Genomic DNA, 22,883 nt, shown 5'->3' with positions numbered 1-22,883 from the left:
TATTTCTTTGCTACGTATAATATATAAGTCTATATACATCAAATTAGGATACAAATCAAAGGCTCAATATAAATAAAGAATAAATTATTAGAGTTTCCTAGAATTGAAAGCGAATAATATTGTTATTTATATTATGTGTCATATTTTTTTATGAATAACAAACAAGCTGATGGTTCACCTGATGGAAAGGGGTAATCGTTGCCTATAGACAGGAACAGCACTATGGAAATATAATAACAGAATTTTTTTTTTTTATACCAATATGATGGTAAGCGGTTACCGTGATGAACGCCTGCAATACCAGAGGTATTACGCGCGCGTTGCCGACCCTGAAGAAACCTCTTTACCCCCTTTTGAAGAACCCCATGCTGTAGTCTCTCGGGAAAACCTCGGCAGGAAGCTCATTCCATAACCTTAGTGTTCGTGGGAGAAAGCATATCTGAAACCGCGTTGTACGCGACCATTTAGGCTGTAATATAATATCGAAAGTGGCCGTCGGCATCATACTGTGATGCCTATGGTATTTCGCATGTGTTGCTATTAGGTAATTAATATCGATATCTATATATTTTAGGTAGAATATACTATATATTTGGCCACAAAAACGGATTTATGAAATGTCGGTCATCTAATATGTATAATACCGAAATAGAGAACTCAAACGAAGTAAATACAAATATCATCAATATCCATACGAATCTAATATATATATTTTGGAGTGGTATCGGTATTATCTATCCCTAGTAGCCATTCTTAAGAACTATGATGTAATATTCTTTTGTATTACGTTACTAACATACACAATAACGATTACAAGATTTCTATATTGAAGTACGAAGAAATAAATTAACAGATATACTTACACAAGTAAACTTTGCTCTCCAAAAATGCAGCGTTTTTAATTCTGACAAAATTAACAATGATTAGCAATTTCATTATACCTATTTTAAACCAATAAAATTTAAAATATTTGAATTTAGAATCAGTATTTATATGACTGTACTCGTAGCGATAATATGCTCGGTGATATATTACCGAGCAAAATTTTTGCATTTACAACATAACAAATTGACCATAACAATGCACAGTATCGTCTGATCATAAACTAAATGGGTACTAGATAAGTGATACTATTAGATAGTTTATATAGATAGATTATCAAGTGTCAAACACGAGCCAAAATGAGTCAGTTATTTTGACGTTTGGCTGACTAAATTCTGACACATATTTTTAAGAAATGAAACAAAAACGCGCCGTTTTCAGTTTTACATCTAATATTTTTAGATAAGGTTAATATTTAAAATTTGAATTAGGAATTATTTTTTCTTATTTAATATAAATATACATGTGCACCTATGTATTGTTCACAAATTAATATACATATATTTAGTAAAATGGTGGCCCATTTTCAATGACTTGAAAACAAAAATATATTTTGTCTAAACTTATTTGAGTTTATCAAAATAATCAGAAAAAATTAGCATCATTACAATTCATTACGCACTATTTATATTATTCTTTCAAATATATTCGTAAGAATTTTGTATCAATTTTATTTGTTAATTTAACGTTCTAATATAATTATTTCCATGTTCTGAACAATAAATATATATTATGTAACCCTTTTCTTTCCCACATGAATGAAAAAAGTTGACCTGTTTTTGGCGAAGCATTTGTATGGGAGACACTCTATCTATATATTCTAAGCTGATACTAAGTTATGTATGTAAATGTTTGGTGTTGCGTGAGGTTTAAACATGAGACCAGTGGTACATATTTTATCAAGAATTGCTAGATATTTTGCGTTGTATATTTATAAAATTTATGACGATGAAGGATCCATCATTAAATCTTAAAGGTACTATATATTTATTTACTTTCACGCCAAGCCTATTGTAGAGTAGGCAGAGAGATCTGAGTGCTATGTAATAATATTTTTTCTTTCTCATTTTATTATTACATATATACATCTCTTGCGTTATTCGCTTTCAAAATGTGTTTCAAACTTGTACGTCGATTTCAGATAGTCTCCAATTGTGAATCTCTGATTATAGGTTAGTCAAGAAAATTTTTCAAATACTTTTTCGGATTAAAACCCTTTGGAAAGGAGACATTATGACGTCATTTCCAATAAAAAAGCTGATAAGCGCTTCGTATCGGATTTCGTACAACATGGATTGAAAAAATCACGGATTATGGATAATGAGTGACTGATTAGACGAAATTCATTAGAATCATTCAACAGTGTTGTCAACACAAATAAATTCGCTTATAGAGTGTTCCGTACGTAATATATACATAATATATAATTATATTATATTTGTATCTTTACAAACTTTCACATTTATAACATTAGATGATGGTGATGATGATTGATGATTAATATTAGAGATGATAAAGTTTGTGAAATGTTTGGACGCTTGTTATTTAGTCACAGCTGGAGCGATAGAATGGTATACAGACAGGTCATGTCCTACACAAATAAATAGAATATCTTTATCGTAATTTAGGTGGGTAAAGTCGTAGAATACTGATAGTAAAAATCCTTGCGTGAGTTGGGTTAATAGCTAGTACAAAAAAATGGATATCGTGAATGAAAAGGACTACAAAAATCCAAGTATATATATATACATACATATATGTATTTACTTATGTATTTATAATATATTTATTGACTCATATTACATGAATTAAAAGATGGGCGTAAGAAAAAACAAATATTACTAATTAAATTATTAATTATATTAATTTAGTATTTTTTGTTATACTAGCGACCCGCCCCGGCTTCGCACGGGTGCACATTACATCACATCACATTAGAAACCTCTAAAATTACCAGTGTTTCTCTACTATATTATGCATGTATTATACACATAAACCTTTCTCTTGAATCACTCTATCTATTAAAAATAATCGCGTCAAAATCCGTTGCGTAGTTTTAAAGATTTAAGCATACATAGGGACGGACAGACAGCGACAGCGACTTTGTTTTATACTATGTAGTGATGATGATGATGTGTTGATATGATATGATTATATGATGAGCCATACAAAAACGTTCATGAGGACAATTTCCTATACATGTTTTTGCAGAGCTCTTACGTCAATGCACTTACATCTTCCAATAATATCTATGAATAGTTGGACCTTGGTTAATTTTAAACTTTCGCGTTGTTTACATATATTTTAAATACACAATCGAGACTTGATGCGACGATAAAACCTTTGCAGGTAAATAGTACCTATACATGTACCTGCTTTATATGCATATGTTTAGTTAGATTATGAGTCGTAAAAATAACTTGTTTAGTAGAACAAAAACTTTGATTCGATTGAACAGAATACATTAGTCGACTATTATTGTAACTGGTATTTGTCCATTTTTGTAGTCCATCCATCTAGTTCTTTGCATATCTAGGTATATTACATTAATCTACTTAGATAATGCAATGATCGATTATTCATTAGACATTTTCAAGACTAATAAAGAAAGAAATAGATTAAGTAGTCACGGATTGATGTCATAAATTAACGTAGATAACAAATCGTCTCGGCTTCTATCTACCAATATTATAAATGGATAAAATTTGTTTGTTCGTTTGTTAATTTGTGTATTTTTTTTATACCACTGAGGTGGCAAACAAGCATACGGCCCACCTGATGGTAAGTGGTTACCGTAGCCTAAGAACACCTGCAATACCAGAGGTATTACGCGTGCGTTGTCGACCCTTTGAAGAAACCTTTCTAGAAAAGCTTTCTCTAATTTGAAGTAACACTATTTCTATTTTCTATGAAAATGCCTATACAAGAATGGCAAATAACAGATTTATTGTTGAAGTGATTGTTTGAAATCCATGAGCTTTGTTTCCATATTTTTCAGAATAGATTTTTTTTAATAGGATATAGTGTTTTTTTTTTTTAATAATAAATAAGGATAAGTAATAGTATTATCTTAAAAAAGGGAATAATAGAGCAATCACCAAGTAGGTGTATTTTCAAAAACAGCATTATAAAGAGGAGATTTGATTTTTTGCTTGTAATGAATACAAATAAATATACATTTTCAATAAGTAACTGGTGCTGAATTTTATTTTCTCTATCCGTACGGAGTTGGGGTAGTTCGCTAGTATTTCTTTTTATACAACTTAGAATGGCAAATAAGCTGGCGGCTCACCTGATGGAAAGTGGTAACCGTCGCCTATAGACATGAGCAGTACCATGGACATAACAGAGTATACTGTTTCGCCCATGATACTCCCCATACGTTGCCATTCCTGAGGAGGTGTTATTCCTCTGTACCCAGTAAATTCACGCCACATCCCACCCTTAAAACCGAAGCACAGCCATGCAAACACAACTGCTTCGCGGTTGAAATACGAATAGGACAGAGGTACCCAAGCAATCGAAACAAACAAGTATATCCATACATATTAAAATGTTTGTGTATTATATGTGCATTTCCTATGTATTATGTATTATTTTTTCAATGTATATGCTATATGGCATTGTTAATTGTTATTATTAAGCTCGCCATTTGTATAAAGTTTTATTGTGCAATAAAGAATAAATAAACAACTTTTTAATAAATGTAATTTAATAAAGATTTATTCCAGTATGCGCATTGTTTATTAAAATTAAAGTGTGCATAGCCGGGAGTACAAATACGTTATTACAAAAAAAGTATAGTTGATAGGTGTTATCTATTTAATCTCTTTCGTAAAATCCATGTCTCATTCGATCTACTATAAATATGATCAAATAATTATACATTGGTTATATGGTGTTGAGACCCTTTTACTTGTGTTGGTAGAAGGGTAGTGAAACAAAATGCGTGTGCTATTTCTCATTGCTCTTACCGTTGCTGCTGTGTCAGGTATGTAGTGTATTTTGTACTAATACCATAATAGTAAATGTTTAGATGCCGTGTGGTCCTGGCATGAATGTACCATCCCTTTCGTTCCCGCGAGTGTAGTAAGAGGGGACTAAGGAAACTTAATGGGCGAGGAATGGTCAGTAAAACGTCCCTCTTAAAACGTCACCAAAGCCTATCTGCGGTTGCTAATCCGTCTGCTAGGCGTGGTAACCATTGGCAAATTCCTTATGGGGAATGCTTTAGTGTACACAAAAATTTGTAGAATGAAGAAACGAAACATCTGGGTAAAATATTGTAACTATCATAATGATGTTCAGCAGTGGACAGTTTACGGCTGATATGAAGAAATGTCCAGATAGAACTGAGACGTCTGTGAATTTAGTAATAATAGATTGCTGGCACACTGTTAGTCAGTTTTTTTTAGCTTAAGAATAGTGTTTCTTTTTTAAATCAAGCTTTGCAAGCTAAAAATTTTTCCATGCGTATGTCATATGACCTGACTTATTTCTTAATTGTAAATAAATTTGAAATAAACTGTGTCGAGTCTGAAGGGACGAGGAGTATATTTATAGGCGGTACTATCGCATTCAAAACGGATAATATGAGCGTCACTTATATCTCATTTATTCCTATGCTAATATATAATATTATTTTAATATTCACACAACATGCACATTCTCTTGAAAGAGAATGTAAGTAAAACAAAATCGGATATTGTGTTATTCGATAATCTTTGGAATAGAATGCGACGTATATGGTATTCCCTAATATGATGCCGTTAATATAAACTAAGAAAAAAAATAATATATTACTGCTTCTTTGCATTGGCATTTATTCAGACATACTGTACCTAATACAATATTTTAGCATATAGTGAATTACGAATATTTATATTTGCAACTCTTTTTTGTTGTTGGGAATAAACGTTTTCTATCTTTCTTCTTCTTTCTAAATAGTATTGATTTTTAATTGATTGTATTCTTCTAGAAAAGAGAATCTTCAATTAATTAATTCTTTTATGCGACTTAGAATGGCAAACATGTTGCCGGTCCACTTGATGGAATGTGGTAATCGTCGCCTATAGATATGAGCAGTAGATATGAGCATGAACATAACAGAGTTTCATGATATGCCCATGATAACTCCCATACATTGCCATTCCTGAGGACTCAGGTGTTATTTCTTTATATTCTGTAAATTCATTGCCATATTTCACCCTTCAACCCGAAACACAGCCATGCAAACACAACTGCATCACGGTGGAAACACGAATGGGACAGAGGTGCGCAAGGTTCAAAATTTCCTTCTGGTTAATTAATTAATCTTTACTAATATTATAAATGTAAAAATTTGTTTGTTTTGTTTCTTTAGTAATGCGTTTTAATGGTTTAATTAATCTTCATGAAATTTGGTGTACACATAAAATTTAGAATGAAGAAAGAGATAGGTTACTATTTATCTCGGTTACACTCACGAAGTCATGGGTAAAAGATTGTAACTTAATAAATGTAGGTACGTTTAAACTAACGAAACATTTTACTATCGTAATGAAATAGCTTATGTATATATAAAATATCTGGAAATGTAATAGTGAAAATGAAGAAATAAAATAATAATATAAAGTTAATGAATGGGAAAGCGTATTTAGATATATTGAGTAAAGATTTGATCTACTTATTCGTAAGTACACCATTTATAGTTAGTGACTAATTATTATCAATGAGTTTGTCGCAATTATGTGTATTACTGACCTGATAAGATTAGACTGAATGGACTATTTTTTTACAGGTATTTCTATACAATGTTACCGTCTGTTTTAGTAGTTTTAAATTAGGATTTTCGTACTTATTTTCAGCTATTTATATAGATATATTGTACCAAAATCGGATTTCCTTTCTCATTTTGCGAAAGAAAGTAAACATTTTTTTACTAAATGTAGTTCTACTAATATATAATGAGAAATTTTAGATGTTTGTCCTTATTCAAGTTGGTGTAAATGGTTGAACAGATTTACAAGTAAATTGATTTAAAGATAAATTATATTCTGAATTAATATAATGTATTAGCTATTTTATATGCAAAACGACATGAAAAATACCGCGAGATACAGGGTGAACCTAATAGGATCCTAAGCTTAAGGAAATTGTTTTACTTAGCATTATTATAACATTTACACTAAAGGGAACTAACTTAGAAGTTGTAATAGGTAAGACTTAAATAATAAATGCAATTGTTATTTTTAGCTGCACCCAAAAACCCACAGAGGATCGTGGGTGGGTCTGTAACCAGCATTGAACAATGGCCTGAGATGACCTCATTGCTCTTCTCATGGACCGGATCTACATTCTCACAGTCTTGTGGTGGATCTATCCTTAACAACAGATCTGTCTTATCTGCTGCTCACTGCTTTGTGTAAGTAAATTAATTAAATTAAATATTATTATTTCAATCACATTATCCCAATATTTGGTACATTTATAAGCATGTTTCCTTCACTGAATATGAATTGATTTCTATCGTGTTGCATATGTTTATGAGCGATGGTAGTCCCTTCCTATCAGGTTTATCGTCTTCATGTTTGCCTTCCTAACAATAAAACAATTCTCTCTTATGTTATGATTGATGTATGATATTAAAATATACATTGATATATTCACATTATTGTACGTATTACATCTCTATATGTGTTTGAAATGAACACAGTTTCATGCCTTCAGCCAAACTGTTTATAATTACTCGTTTCCATCCAAAGGTTGCTTGGAAGGGATCACTTTTAGTGATAAGACCACTCATTGTTTTGTCAGTGTAATTTTTTCTTGTAATTATTTGTATTTATAATAAGTTTACTACAGTAATCTTTTGGAGTAAACAATAAAGAGTATCTATGTGTCTATGATGGAAGATATTTCTTTTTAGAGACAATGTTATTGGGCATTTGATTAGAATTATTTTGTTTAATTCTGCTATCATTAGTATGTGTGTGACTACCAACACTCGAACATTGATCACTACTATTACTAACAGAAGTTTTATAACCTTCTATGTTAGCTATCAATCTCCGACTGTCATTTGCTTGCGTAGGAACCAGTATCTCAATTCTACTGTTATTAATTTTCAATTTTTGTTCAAAAGTATTAGTTGCCAAATTTCGACACAACGGGTATAACATTTTAATCTTCAGGAATGATAACGGATAAAAGATATTATGTGCATTACGGAGTATTGTATTATGTCCATGCTACTATTTATGTATGTACGCGATTATTCGTTTTCGTCAGTTCTTCAGTTTGTTTATCATCTACAGTCATATATAACGATCTGTATGGATTGGAAAAATTAAGCATTGATTAATTTTTATTATTCATTACTTTCAGTGGCGACCCACCCACCAGGTGGCGTGTGCGCGTCGGATCCACCAACGCTAACAGCGGTGGTACCGTTATCAACGTTGGTCAAATCTTCATCAACCCCACCTACAGCTCGTCGACATTGGACAATGATGTCGCTATCCTGCGTGTTACAACCAACTTCATTTACAGCAATGTGATCCGTGCTGCCAGCATCGCCGGCACTAACTACAATCTCGCTGACAATCAAGTGGTCTACGCCACTGGATGGGGCAGAGTATCTGTAAGTATTATTTTTTATCTAATAATTTAAATTTGTTAATATTTATTGTTACCATATTTCATTAGGCGGACTATATATAAACTTGTTATTCCTGTAAAAGAAGTTGATAATTCATCTGATGGGGTCTAAAACCATAAATATGAACAGGAACTAAAGAGTTATTCTAGATTAATACAGTATTGTTGATTAAAGGGTGTTCTATCTATATACATAGACGGATATCTGCACTATAATTTCTTCAATATATATGAACTGCTTCGATCATAAAAAAACTGTAATTTACAAATTTAGGACTGCGTTTTTGCATGTTACGGTTTGCTTGTCGCGATGTTATTTTTGACAATTTTATAAACTGTTTTTGACATTCATTTTCATATAAGAATGGATTAAATTTAGCTGATGTATAAGTAGGCTCTTTTGTCTCTATATTTTTTTTTTGATGGGTGAAAATGGTATGGTAACCCCGCTTGCGCTAACGGGATACGCTGGCGGAGCACCAGTAAAGGGTGATAGATGAGAATGAAAATAGGCCAGTTAGCCCATCATGATGAATTCATCAGGAATTAACCATGATAGTTTCCAGGGAGAACCGCGAGGAGGTCGACCTGGTTGGGTGTATTGCTAGCAATGGGATTTTCAGTATTATTACTAACAATCCCTTTCCCCCCAATTTTGTATCTATTTAGAATTTAAATTAAAAAATATACGTGAATTAAATATAGTTGCTGTATCAATGTAAATTCATATCTGTAGTCTGTAATTCTTTTATCAGAGACTGTATTAATTATTCTTATCCTTGATCGAAATATAAGAATGTATGATTATTATTTCGTAACAGAAATAACCAATGTACATATATATAAGATTTAACTGCTAGTACCATTTGTATAACATTATGACATATTCCAGCCCGGTGGTGCCGCATCTGAGCAACTGCGTGAAGTTCAGATTTGGAGCATCAACCAGGCTACCTGCAGAAGCCGTTACGCTGAGCTCGGACTTACTGTGACCGATAACATGTTGTGCTCCGGTTGGTTGGATGTCGGCGGTCGCGACCAGTGCCAGGGTGACTCTGGCGGTCCCCTCTTCCACAACGGTGTCGTCGTCGGTATTTGCTCCTGGGGATACTCATGCGCTACTGCTCGCTACCCTGGTGTTAACACTCGTGTGTCTCGTTACACGACTTGGATTCAAGCCAACGCTTAAATATTTTATATATGATATTAAATTATAAATTTTCAGTTTTTTAAATTGTGTTTTATTTAATTTATATTTAAATACGTATTATTTATTTGAATAAAATTAAGACGACATCTCACCGGATATGCATTTTCTAACGCTCATAATTATAATACGTAAAGTGATAAAGTGCAAATAAAATTACATCGTTTATTGACCTATGATATTTTTCATACAATGAAAATAGGGGTTATCTTTTTTTATACAACTTAGAATGGCAAACAAGCTGATGGCTCACCTGATGGAAAGTGGTAACCGTCGCTTATAGACATGAGCAGTACCATGGACAGAACAGATTATACTGTTTCGCCCTCGATAACCCTCAAACGTTGCTATTCCTTAGGACTTAGGTTTTATTTCTCTGTACCCTGTAAATTCACTGCCATATCCCATTCTTCAAATCGAAATATAGACATGCAAACACAACTGCTTCACGGTAGAAACACGAATGAGACAGAGGTGCCCAAGCAAACGACTTTTATACAAAGTTGCCCTCTGGTATCTTACTATGCCATATCATATATTATGTTTTTGTGGCATAGTCCAATGATTTTATATTTATTATATGATTGATTGTTCATGTCATATTTGTGAGGTAAAATAATATTTAACACTTATTATTAAATGATAGATAAAGTTTTATCATTACAACAACAACAGTCGATAAGTGCCTCTACTAGGCTTATAGTCATGAGCATATTTATTTTATTATTTAATATGTAATGGTACATATTATAACTTAATTTTTAGTAGTAAATGAAAAAAATAACAAAGGGAATGTTTGAATGAACAAATAGAGTGGATTCTATAAAGATTTTTTTAAATAATTGAAGTATATATAAAATATGTAAATGAATTTTGTTTTCGTTGTTGATTTCAAAACTAATTATTTATGGTCAATTTAACCCATCTATGCCCGTTTACCGCTAAAAAAGTCTCATTTATTGTAGCTCCACAGTTTCGGAATACATCCGTTACTAAATAATATCTGTTTTCAAACCAGCTTGTAAGAGGGGAAAGAGATTGTTAGTAATGGAGACCCCATTGCTAAATATACAACCAGGTCGACCTCCTCGCGGTTCTCCCTGTTCATGGTTAATTCCTGATGAATTCATCATAATGGACTAACTGGCCTGTTTTCATTCTCATCTATCACCTTTCACTGGTGCTCCGCTAGCGTATCCCGTTAGCGCAGGCAGGGTTACCATACCATTTTCACCCATCAAAAAAAAACAGCTTATAAAGCGTCTAATATTTGTTATTCTAATTTTTCATGTACATGCATAAATACATGCATACAGATCATTTAAGAAATGATAAGAATAATAAATGTTCAGGGACATTTATTATTATTATTTCTTTTAAATTGACTAAAAATGGAAATCTAATAACAGGCTCACGACTCACCTGATTAAAAGTGGTACGTGCAACTATATCTATGGCATCCAAGGATATGATAGAATATACTGTGATGCCTATATTCTTCTAAGGGAAAATCTTTACTTATAGGCAGAACAAAACTACATATGGTGATGCCCTCATATCTTGACTTCATTAAGGACTAGGGATATATCCTACTATTCAATTCGAAAACAGCCATGTAAGCACAGTTGTCTCATAACAGAAACAGGAATAGGACAGAGGTACCCAAGCAGACAACTTATGTACAAAGTCTCTCTCTAGTAGACAATAAAAATATATAACCAATATAGGAATATGCATTAAATTTATTATACATTTAGAAAATATAGAAATAACAAACAGTGAATTGAATTTAAAATTCATTGTCGGGTTTTCCAAAATTTTAAGATGTTTTATTTATATGGTTTGTTTGAATCGAAGCATTTGGCGTTCCATTGTTTCTGCCTACCCTAATGGGAAACAGGCGTGACAGATATGTATGTATGTATGTATGTTATTTATATGACTTAGAATGGCAAACAAGCTGATGGTCCACCTAATGGAAAGTAGTAACCGTCGCCTATAGATATGAGTGGTACCATGGACATAACAGAGTATACTGTTTTGCCCATCATACCTCCATGTGTTGCCATTCCTAAGAACTCAGGTGTTATTCCTCTATACTCTGTAAATTTACGCCATATCCCACCTTACAAACCGAAACACAGGCATGCAAATACAACTGCTTCACGGTAGAAACACGAATGGGATAGAGGTATCAAAGCAATCAACTTTTGTACAAAGTCTCCTCTGGTAAAGATAATAAAATGTGATTGTGGAAAAAAAATTATTTACCGAAGATTTTAAGTTAGTTGAATAAGATGGTGGATGCCTGTAGTTCCAACAGAGGGGATTGGTAATGATAGTAACGACAATAAAAACAATTGTACAAATATTGTAATAAATAATTGACAGCGTGACCGGAGTGACAGGTATTTTACTGACCGGAATAAAAATTAGCCTATGTCCTTCTTCATTTCATGTAGTGATACCAAATTTCATAGTGAAAAGTTAAGGCGTTTTAAGGTAATAAATAAACATTCACATTATAATGCTTGTATTTATAACATTTTGTTACAAATGTAACTTATATTTGTAACAAAAACTAAGAAATGAGTAATATTAAGTAGTTAAGTTAGATAACTATATCTGATAACACACTACTCCTTTATCTTTAGACATCTTTTGTTATTAAATAGATTATTAATTATATAAATAGAAAATAGATTGAAGTGTAATTAGTAAACAGTAAGTGACATGTGCTCCCACAAAATGCATTTGGCGGCTTTTATTTTAACTCTTGCAGTCTCCGTTGGAGGTAATTATGCTCTTGACCTTTTGTAATAAGTTACAAACCTAAGTCCAACATTTCATCGAGTAAAGTCAATAAAATGATAACTCAGAAGACAAAGGTGTTTTTCCTTAGTCGGTCATACATAAATTTTTTTATATTTCTGATATATTATTCGAGGAGAATATTATATTTAATGTATTAGCGATATATTTAACAGATATGAAAGAATCATTATCAAGTTTCTTGTAGTTTAATTCCAGCACATCTTAACCCTTCAAAACTATAGTACAGTTGTGATAAAAAATATTATAAATAAGCTTATAAAAGTTATAAATAATGTTTATGTATAGACTTTACTTCAAAATATATTTAATGTTTCATCATCGTCATAAGCTCTCTCCTTCTCCTTGGGGGGGTTTGCCAGTAGTTGCCGTGCTTGCAGGCGGATTGGCAACCGTAGTCAGGCTTTAGAGAGTTTTAGCGACCCTCTGGTCGCTGTTACTCATTCCTCGTCATCCCTTAGTCGACTTTTACGATACCTGCGGGAAAAGAATTGGAGACCCATTCTATGCCGGGACCACACGGCTATTATTTGCATGTTTAATGTTTATATTTAAATAAACATAAAACATGCAAATGGCACAGTGGCTTAATCAAACAAATGAATGCAAGTTTATTTTGTCTAGACTTAAGAGGTAACATTTGTTTGTTTATATGAAGAGGGTAACCTGTTTTCACAGTGTACACTATTTGCGAGTAATATTAAAAAAATACGAACAGAACATCAAATAATTAGAATTATCCGCGACTTCACTGCACGAAACGATCCTAGTATTTCATGGTAGAAACAATGTTACTAAAAAAATAATAATCTACCCCAATACTCATGAGACTCAATGAAATACTTACCAATAATAAAAGTAGATTTCTAGTTACGAAAACATGTTCCTTTTCCTTAGGTAATATAATATCTTATGGTAAAGGAATGTTTCTTTTCATAATCAATTTGTGAACTTTGCCCATTTTTAGGCAGGTATTACTAGATCTAATTTTGCTTATTTTGACTTAAGTTTTCTTTTTATTAAGACTACAGCGAATTAATGTCGGTTTTATTTTATTTACAGCTGCACCTAAAAATCCACAGAGAATTGTAGGCGGCTCGGTTACAACCATCGGCCAATATCCTGAGATGGCTTCTATGTTGATTAACTGGAGTGGATCTATTTTTAGTCAAGCTTGTGGAGGATCTATCATAAATGCTAGATCTATTTTATCCGCTGCTCATTGTTTCTTGTATGTTTATTTTTTTTTGTCGAGGCTTTGAAGATTTTCTTGTAATATAATGAATTGTATTCCGAGGAATCGTCAGATAGGTACATAATGTTCAGGACCAACTTTTTTGGGGATTCATTCCCTTACTCTTGAATAAAAATTTTAGAAGGAATATCTATTGCGAATGTTCAGTTGGAATGCGCTACTTACTGTAGTTTTTTTAGAGACTGGGGTTCTTCAGAAAAGATATATTAAGGTTACTTTAGGGTTGGACATGCGCACATGACCCACAAGGGTTTTGCAAGCATTCAAACGCTACGCTGTAAGTTTACTAACTAAATTTTATGGTATTAAAAAATCAAGTTTCTGTAGTCACATATCAATAAGAGATAACTCTGATATATTTGGCCCTACTGTGTTTTGATTTTTGGACCTGTAACTTATAATTGTTCAATAAGAACTCCTATTGAACTTGAAACTAGTTTGTTTGACTTTTCAAGTTTGATGAAAAATAAATAGTATGACAAATACTTAGTTACCTTAGATGTTAAAAATTTTATTACTTAACTAAATAATGTATTTTTTAAACTGCAGCGGTGATGTAGCTTCAAGATGGCGTGTTCGGGTTGGATCTATCCACGCAAACAGCGGAGGTGTAGTGCATGAACTGAATCTCATAATCTTACACGAAAACTATATTACAAGCACATTGGATAATGATATAGCCATACTTCGTACTTCTACATATATAGTTTATAATAACATCGTTCGACCCGCTGTTATAGCTGGCACAGCGTACAATCTTTATGATAACTCAGTTGTATGGGCTGTAGGATGGGGGAGTACATCAGTGAGTATTTAAACCATACCAATATTTTAAAGTAACCTTGTGGTCCCGGTATAGAATAGGCCACCTCTTCCTTTTCCGTGGTAGTCGTAAGAGGCGACTAAGGGGACCTAATGGCCGAGGGATGGGCAGCAGCGTCTCTCTTAAAACAAAGCCAAAGCCTAACTTCGGTTACCAATACCCATGCCAAGTATGGTAACTAATAGCAAACTCTCCTTATGGGGGAGGCTTATCTTTAGTAGTGGACAGTTAATGGCTGATATGATGATGATGATGATGATGAATATTATAAATATGAAGGTGTTAGTTATGTCTTGGCGTTTTAGCAAATACACATAGTATTTGGTATGGTATAGTATAGAAGGACATACATTAATATTTTCTATCCCAGTCATATGGACAAGTTGCGGGTACAAACTAGTAGGTACTTTATACATGCTATCTTGGAGGAAAGACCTTATTGTTAGCAACGCGCTTTTGCCAGATTGACGTCTAAGTGGTCATTGTGGAAGCCATTGTGGTTCATTCCCAGTGAATTTGTCACGATGGGCCGATTTATTTGATATCTTTATATTTCATCTGATCCAGCGTAAACCAACAGCTTTACTTTAAGCCGGCGGGCAAAAATGTTGTGAATTAGTTCGGTCTGTAGAAGATACTGAGATTGATAAAGATATCTGTCGAAATGACGGTATCCTGAAAAGTAGTTAGTTATCTTATTAACAATAATCTGTTCGTCTCAAATATTTATTTGATTTATATTTATAATAAAAAATAACTCCATCCTGAATGGGAAAACACAGGTGTTTAAGTTAATATTATAAAGAGGAAATGTTTTTTTTTAATGGGTGATAATAGAATAACCCCGCCTTCGCTATTGGTATATACTGGCGAGGCACTAGTGACGGATGATAGATGATGATGAAAGCAGGACAGTTAGCCCATCATGACGAATTCCACTAGAATTAATCACGATGGTTTCCAGGGGGAATTGCGTGGAGGTCGACCTAATAGGGTGTATTGTTTGCAATGGGTCAGTTAGACCCCATTACTAAGAATCCCTTTCCCCTCAAAAGGAAAGGTTTGGTGTTAGTTTGTTGTTTGTAATGGATAAAATCAAAAAATATTTAACTGATTTTATAATTTCTTTCATCCATATTGTGTTGTATTTTATTTTGTCCCCTATCTATTTTTGTTGTATAATATATTTGTATATTTTTAATTATATATTATATTAATTAAAATAACTGAAATATATTTTTTTTACCTTTACATATTACTACATTTTAAGGTTGGCGGAACATTATCTGAGGAGCTACGTCACGTTCAAATCTGGAGTATAAATCAAGCTACATGTAGAAACATCTACTCCGAGATTGGTCTTACTGTAACAGATAATATGTTATGCTCTGGATGGCTGGACGTGGGTGGTCGCGACCAATGCCAGGGTGATTCTGGTGGTCCCCTCTTTCACGATAGAGTAGTCGTCGGTATTTGTTCCTTGGGCCATCAGTGCGCTCTGGCCCGCTATCCTGGTGTAAATACACGTGTTTCTCGCTACACACGCTGGATTCAAGCTAATGCTTAATTGACTAATTTTATTATTTAACTAAGTTCTTTGTGTAATAAATGAGTGCTGTATTGTATATATAGAAAGAAACTTTATTCATTAGCGGTACGTAAAAATAAGACTGTATAAAAAAATTAGGCTAAAAATTTCTATTTTCTAAAAAAAATTAGTTACATATATAACTTATCCACTGGATGTGTCATGTCATCTGTTGTCGTTTATCTCTTGTCATGTTCTTTTGAGAAATTTAGGCGGTTTTACTGATCAAATACTTTTTGATTTCACATGTATAAAATGAATAATATGTTTTTTTTTATACAACTTAGAATGGCAAACAAGCTGACGGCCCACCTGATGGAAAGTGGTAACCGTCGCCTATAGACATGAGCAGTACCATGGACATAACAGAGTATACTGTTTCGTCCATGATACCCCCATGTGTTGCCATTCCTGAGGATTCAGGTGTTATTCCTCTGTACCCTGTAAATTCACGCCATATCCCACCCTTCAAACCGAAATACAGCTATGCAAACACAACTGCTTCACGGTTGAAACACGAATGGGACAGAGGTACCCAAGCAATTGACTTTTGTACAAAATCTCCCTCTGGTATATAAATAAATAAATAAATAAATACTATTAATCTCTTATCCCTTTCTCCATTAACCAGTAGTACGAATATAAAATGCCCAGAGCAATGTCTGGCTCACCATAATCCTCAGGGGGGTAGTATATGAGAGATGCAATTAGATACACTCTCTATTCTACAATGCACACTAATTCCCTGAAGCAGTTAATATGTAACAAGTGTTGTTTTTTTTTAAACTTATATTCTCATTTTTTTTAAAGGAATTTTTACGAAGTCGAAACAATTGTAGGGACCAAAAAATACAGTATATTCGTAAAATTCTCGTTTTAGACATGTAATAATCCAGTATCCATCAAGTTATCTCTATTTTTTAAAGCCTATATTCATCGCGGATACATAGCTTCCTACAGGTTAAACTATTTTTAAAATCTGTTCATTAGTTTTTGAGTTTCTATATTACAAATAAACAATCAAATCTTTTTGTAATAATAATAATAATAAACTCTTTAGTGCGCATAAAAGAGATATATACAAGGAGTATTTATATAGAACGTGTATGTACAAAAAGCGGCTTTATAGCTAAAAGCAATCTTTTATAGACAACTTGACATAAATAGTAAATAAGGACAAAGTGAAAGGTAGATGGCGCAAGTCAGACAAAAACAAAAGTAACCCATGAAAATGCATGTTATTCTAAATATCATTTATATAAAAATAAGACAAAGTTATAAACACACACACATATATATATATATATATATATATATATATATATATATATATATATATATATATATATATATATATATATATATATATATATATATACATATAATATACATATATATTCGTGATGATAATATTTTTATATCAATTTACTATTGGTAAATGTACAGGTATCTAATCATAATTGTATGTTTAACTAATCAATATGGTTTATTGTTACGTGCCATGTCCAAAAACTGATAATATGTATACATCTTAGAATTATCAGGCATTCCCCGACAATTTGATAATATTGCTACTTCGGGAAAAATAGCATTAATTGTAATTTTTTTTGTTTATTAATATTATTAGTATAATTGTCAAATTTGACATATAGTTATATATTTACATTGTTTAATAAAGAAATCAAATATCATATTATGTACAATACATTCGAGGGATACGATTGCTGGTAAGAAAGATTAGCTCATTGTTAGCATATGTTTATATTAACTTATTTACCAGGAATTAACCAAGATAATTTCCAAAAATTAACTTGGTTAATTCCTGGTAAATAAGTTACGGCTGACTAGCTACATCACCTTCACCTATCATCCCTTATTGGACCATCCAATGAACTATGGTGTTATGTCTCTATATCCTGTAATTTTACTGACCCCTGTATATATATATATATATATATATATATATATATATATATCTTAACAGAAAGCACAGTTGGTTCATGGCGGACACAAGTAGGACAAAGGTACCCAGCGGACCACTTTTGTATAAAGTTTCTCATTGGCTGAAAATATATTTTTATACAATTGAATAAAATGGTATAAAAATATATTTTCCATAATGGTATATATTTTATCAAACGGTTACCTACTTAGATAAATAAATATATTATTTCTGAATCAATGTATATAATAATATCTTGGATTACGGTAGATATCAATTAGTATAATAACGGCATATCACGTTACAGTTAGTTTTAACGTGTCCAAGTGAATTCAAGTGAAGATACGTAGTATTCAAAATGCGTATAATATTAGTACTATATCTCATAGGTGTCGCTGCTGTCGTCGGTAATTTATATTTATTTTTTTAATTATATTATTTATTATATGGAATATATATATAACATATACACAACGTGTAAACGTACTATAAATTATAATATTATTTTTTATTTCCGAAAAAATATTTTTATTGTGCATAAAATATAATACAATGGCAACTAAATTATTCTATTCTTTTCTTATACCTATCTCAGGCACCAGTCTCTCACAATTATATTTATAATTTGATTACTTTAATATAAGCATGTCTTATTGTATTTCACTATGATGAATTGTGAAGAGAAAATAAATCTATTTATTATTATTATTTTTTAAATTTCACTAAAATTCTCATCTCCCCTCTTAAGGAGAGGAGATGGCAACTAACCCCCGGCAGAAGCACAGTCGGCCGGGGTTCAGGGCCCCAGGGAGAGAAACCGGCGTACAATGCGGGCAGAATCTCTATTTATTACTATTTATTATTATTATTATTATTATATTTGAAATAATTTGAATATTAATTATAAATAATGATGGAATCTATGATGGAAAAAAAAGTCATATTAATAACAAATTATATACAAAAATGGTATGCCAAACTGGTTAAATGTGAAAGTCAGTTATTTTTATTAATTCACAGAAAATAAATATAATTTATTCATTTATACTTTATTGTACACAAAAATTACATAGTTAAAGCCTATATTAAATGAAGATGTACAACATAATTTCATTTGATTTTATCATATCCTTAAATTTCATTACAAAACGAACTTACAAATGATATCTCTGTGTATAGTTCTAGTTAAATGTTAGCAAACAAGAAATATCACATACAAATTGTCTGGAATTTGTTATGTTAGTTCAGAAATCGTAATAGGTACGATTGTTTACTTTAAATTTTTCATTCTTATCTATTTTTATATTATAGATTTGCCTTTTTAAAAACTTCTTCATTTCGTATCACTTTATTAATGACCTGTAATATTATACTACTGGGTAAGGCCCAACTATTGGGGGGAAAGGGATTGTTAGCAATGGAGTTCGACATTGCTAGCAATATGCCCTATCAGGTCGACCTCTACGTGGTTCCCCCTGGAAACCATCGTGAACAATTCTTGTTGAATTCGTAACGATGGACTAACTGACCTGCTTCGTCCTCATCTATCATCCCTCACTGGTGCCCCGCCGGTGTATACCAATAGCGTGGGTGGGGGGTTACCATTCCATTATTACTCATTAAAAAAAAATGGCCCAACTATTTCCAGTTAACACTGTCATAGATCGTACCAGTTTTTGTAAAACCGATAAGTTAAGGAATTATATAAAAATATATAGTTGTAGTAAATGTTCAAGGGATGGTCCCTCAAGTCAAACTGAGGTTGCCAACCCACTTGTCATGCGTGGCAACTACTGCCAAAGTACACTATAGTTGGAGGCCTATGTTCAGTAATGGACAGTTAACGGCTGTTATGATGATGACGATATAATTGCGCAATAGTACAAGTACTAACAACACACTAATATTATACATCTACACTAATATTATAAAAAGCAAAGATTTGTATTTTTGTGTGTATGTTTGTAATGAATAAACTCAATAACTACTTTGCCGATTTCAAAAATTCTTTCACCATTAGAAAGCTACATTCACCTTGAGTAACAAAGGCTATATTTATTGCTAGAAAAGATTAGGGGTCCTTACTAAAACTTTAGTAACGTAACTCAAGATGTAGAAAAAATATTATAAAATATCTTTCGTGGCGTACGCTGCGGAAACTATTGGTGATAGAACAAAAGTATGTTCTGCAATATTGAAGAAAATATGAATAACTACAAAAAACTTCGCGATACTATATGCTCAACTATTATTGTTATGTCACAATAACCACTTTTTAAAATGTTGTAAAAATATCCACCCGTGCGAAGCCGGGCCGGGCCGCTAGTCATTAATACAATAATCCATTTATAAATCTATATTTTTTAAAAACTCACTAAAACCATTAAGTTCCCGATCTTCAGTTACATAAATAACTAATTTATTTTGCCTTTTTTCAGCTGTCCCAAGGAACCCGCAAAGAATTGTGGGTGGCGCGGTTACTGATATCTCCCGGTACCCCGAAATAACTTCCCTTCTATATTCATGGAACGGTGTTATATTTAGCCAAGCGTGTGGCGGGACCATCCTTAACCAAAGATCCATCTTGTCCGCCGCTCATTGTTTTGTGTAAGTTAATTTATATAATGGAGTACATATGAGTACATAAATACGTTCTCATACACACTGCTGCGTATAATTAATTCAATATGAAGAGTTTAAACACACAAACATTGGAGTTACTAGCTATTTTTAGTAAAATTTGCTTGTAATTTAATGTCTTTTCTATGTAATATTTATGCGAGTAAACTAAAACAAACAGGTACCTACAGATTGTATGAAATGAGACAAGTTTAGAAGTTAATTTAAAGATTAAAAGACCAGAGGGACATTTTGTACAAAAGTCGTTTGCTTGGGTATCTGTGTCCCATTCGTGTTTCAACCATAAAGCAGTTGTGTTTGCATGGCTGTGTTTTGGTTTGAAGGGTGGGCAGTGAATTCACAGGGTAAAGTGGAATAATACCTGAGTCCTATGGAATGGCAACACATTGGGTGTATTATGGGCGAAACAGTATACTCTGTTATGTCCATGGTGCTGCTCATGTCTATAGGCGACGGTTACCACTTCCCGTCAGCTTGTTTGCCTTTCTAAGTTGTATAAAAAAAAAAGATTTATAATATATTTTATTTCTTTAGTTTTTAACACTTCTTATATCACCTGCTTTATTTTTTACAGTGGTGATTTAGTCTCTAGATGGCGTATTCGTGTTGGATCGTCTTACGCTAACAGCGGTGGTATTATACATGGCGTCAGTAACATCGTTCTGCACCAAAAGTATAACATAGTTACTCAGGACAATGACATTGCCATTCTTCATACTGTTTACAATATTGTGTATAATAATTTTGTCAAGGCTGCCAGTATTCTAGGCCCTAATTTCAATCTTGGTTACAACGAAGAAGTTTGGGCTGCTGGATGGGGCGCCGTAGCGGTAACTACACATTTTTTATTTTATTGTTGAATTAATTTGTTTATATACTAACTGCTACCTTCGACTTAGTCCGCGTGATCTGGATATGTTCACTGACTGAGATAAAAAGTATTCTATATTTTTTTCTATTTCATATAGGAAGTGTATAACATATTTCTTAACGATCGGTTAAGCCCTTAAGGAACTATAATCTAACAAACAAACAAATACATTTTCACATTTATAATATTGTAATATTATAGTAAGTATAAGGATATATAATATGTGTAGGTATGTAAAATAGAAAGAGCCTAATGGTGCTACTTAAATTTGTCCGTCCGTCTGTCACAGCGCTATATCTCAGTAACTACTAATATTATCAATTTAAAAGAAACAGTTTTAGATACTTATTGGTATAGTGGTTTGACAAACTGCTTCACTTTTCCATGGTCGTGGGTTCGGTCTTCGTATAACATTTGTATTTCTGAGTAAAGTTGTTTGTATTGGTCTGGGCGTTTTCTGTGTTCAAAATACACATATGTATTTGCAGAAAAAAAAAATCAAATCATAAGAGGAGTATTTAAGTATTTCTATAAGTTTTTTTAATATCTATACCATGTTTAGTTATATATTGTTTAATTTAAACATGTGTCATGTTTCGAATGCATTAATTTATTTTTTTATTGTTAAGAGGTCTAAAAGGGTTGTTCAACCTTTATAACAGGCCTACTAGTTCAATTGGGATATCATATGAAAGGTCAATATTTGTTATTATTTTAAAATAAATATTTATTTACAGTATAATGGACCTCCGTCGGAACAGCTTCGCCATGTTCTAGTGTGGACTGTAAATCATACAGAATGCGCTGATCGCTACAGAGAAGTTAAATTAGACGTAACTCCCAACATGTTGTGCTCCGGCTGGTTGGATGTTGGCGGTCGTGATCAATGCCAGGGTGACTCCGGTGGTCCCCTGTACTACAACGGAGTCGTGGTCGGTATTGCCTCCTGGGGCTTAGATTGTGGCAATCCATATTTCCCTGGTGTTAACACACGCGTTTCCAATTATTTTTATTGGATTTCAATTAATATCATATGATTATATTATTTAATATTTGGTATATAAATAAAATAATATTTATATATTATGTTATATTTTTTGTAACTATATTAGTTGGATCCCACGGCTTTGCCGCGTAAATCAGTAAGTATGTACAGTGTCCTATGTGCTAAGTTAGAATAAAATATATCCGTGTACTAAATTTTA

General features: G+C 32.5%; 3 protein-coding genes across 3 annotated transcripts in view; 2 read left to right on the top strand and 1 right to left on the bottom strand.

Moving 5' to 3' along the window:
- The window catches only part of LOC113518458 (solute carrier family 12 member 6), a 174,331-nt gene that overhangs the window by 130,926 nt on the left and 20,522 nt on the right, over window positions 1–22,883 (bottom strand). The gene's annotated exons all lie outside the window — the stretch shown is intronic.
- Window positions 4,715–9,754, top strand: LOC113518465 (trypsin CFT-1-like). Its single transcript, XM_026903403.2, has 4 exons — window positions 4,715–4,873; window positions 7,117–7,285; window positions 8,248–8,503; window positions 9,413–9,754. The coding sequence occupies exons 1-4, from the start codon at window positions 4,828–4,830 to the stop codon at window positions 9,707–9,709; spliced, it is 768 nt and encodes a 255-aa protein (XP_026759204.1). The 5' UTR covers window positions 4,715–4,827; the 3' UTR covers window positions 9,710–9,754.
- Window positions 12,422–22,764, top strand: LOC116413519 (transmembrane protease serine 9-like). The gene is made up of 8 exons (XM_031913112.2): window positions 12,422–12,521; window positions 13,622–13,790; window positions 14,364–14,619; window positions 15,908–16,202; window positions 18,518–18,574; window positions 20,606–20,774; window positions 21,382–21,637; window positions 22,416–22,764. Exons 1-8 carry the CDS (start codon window positions 12,461–12,463, stop codon window positions 22,713–22,715), a joined length of 1,563 nt encoding a protein of 520 aa, XP_031768972.2. The 5' UTR covers window positions 12,422–12,460; the 3' UTR covers window positions 22,716–22,764.

This window comes from Galleria mellonella, unplaced genomic scaffold, assembly GCF_026898425.1.
Source record: "Galleria mellonella isolate WM207_F2 unplaced genomic scaffold, CSIRO_AGI_GalMel_v1 utg132, whole genome shotgun sequence".
Taxonomy (NCBI): domain Eukaryota; kingdom Metazoa; phylum Arthropoda; class Insecta; order Lepidoptera; family Pyralidae; genus Galleria; species Galleria mellonella.
This window is presented reverse-complemented; position numbering and strand designations above follow the sequence as displayed.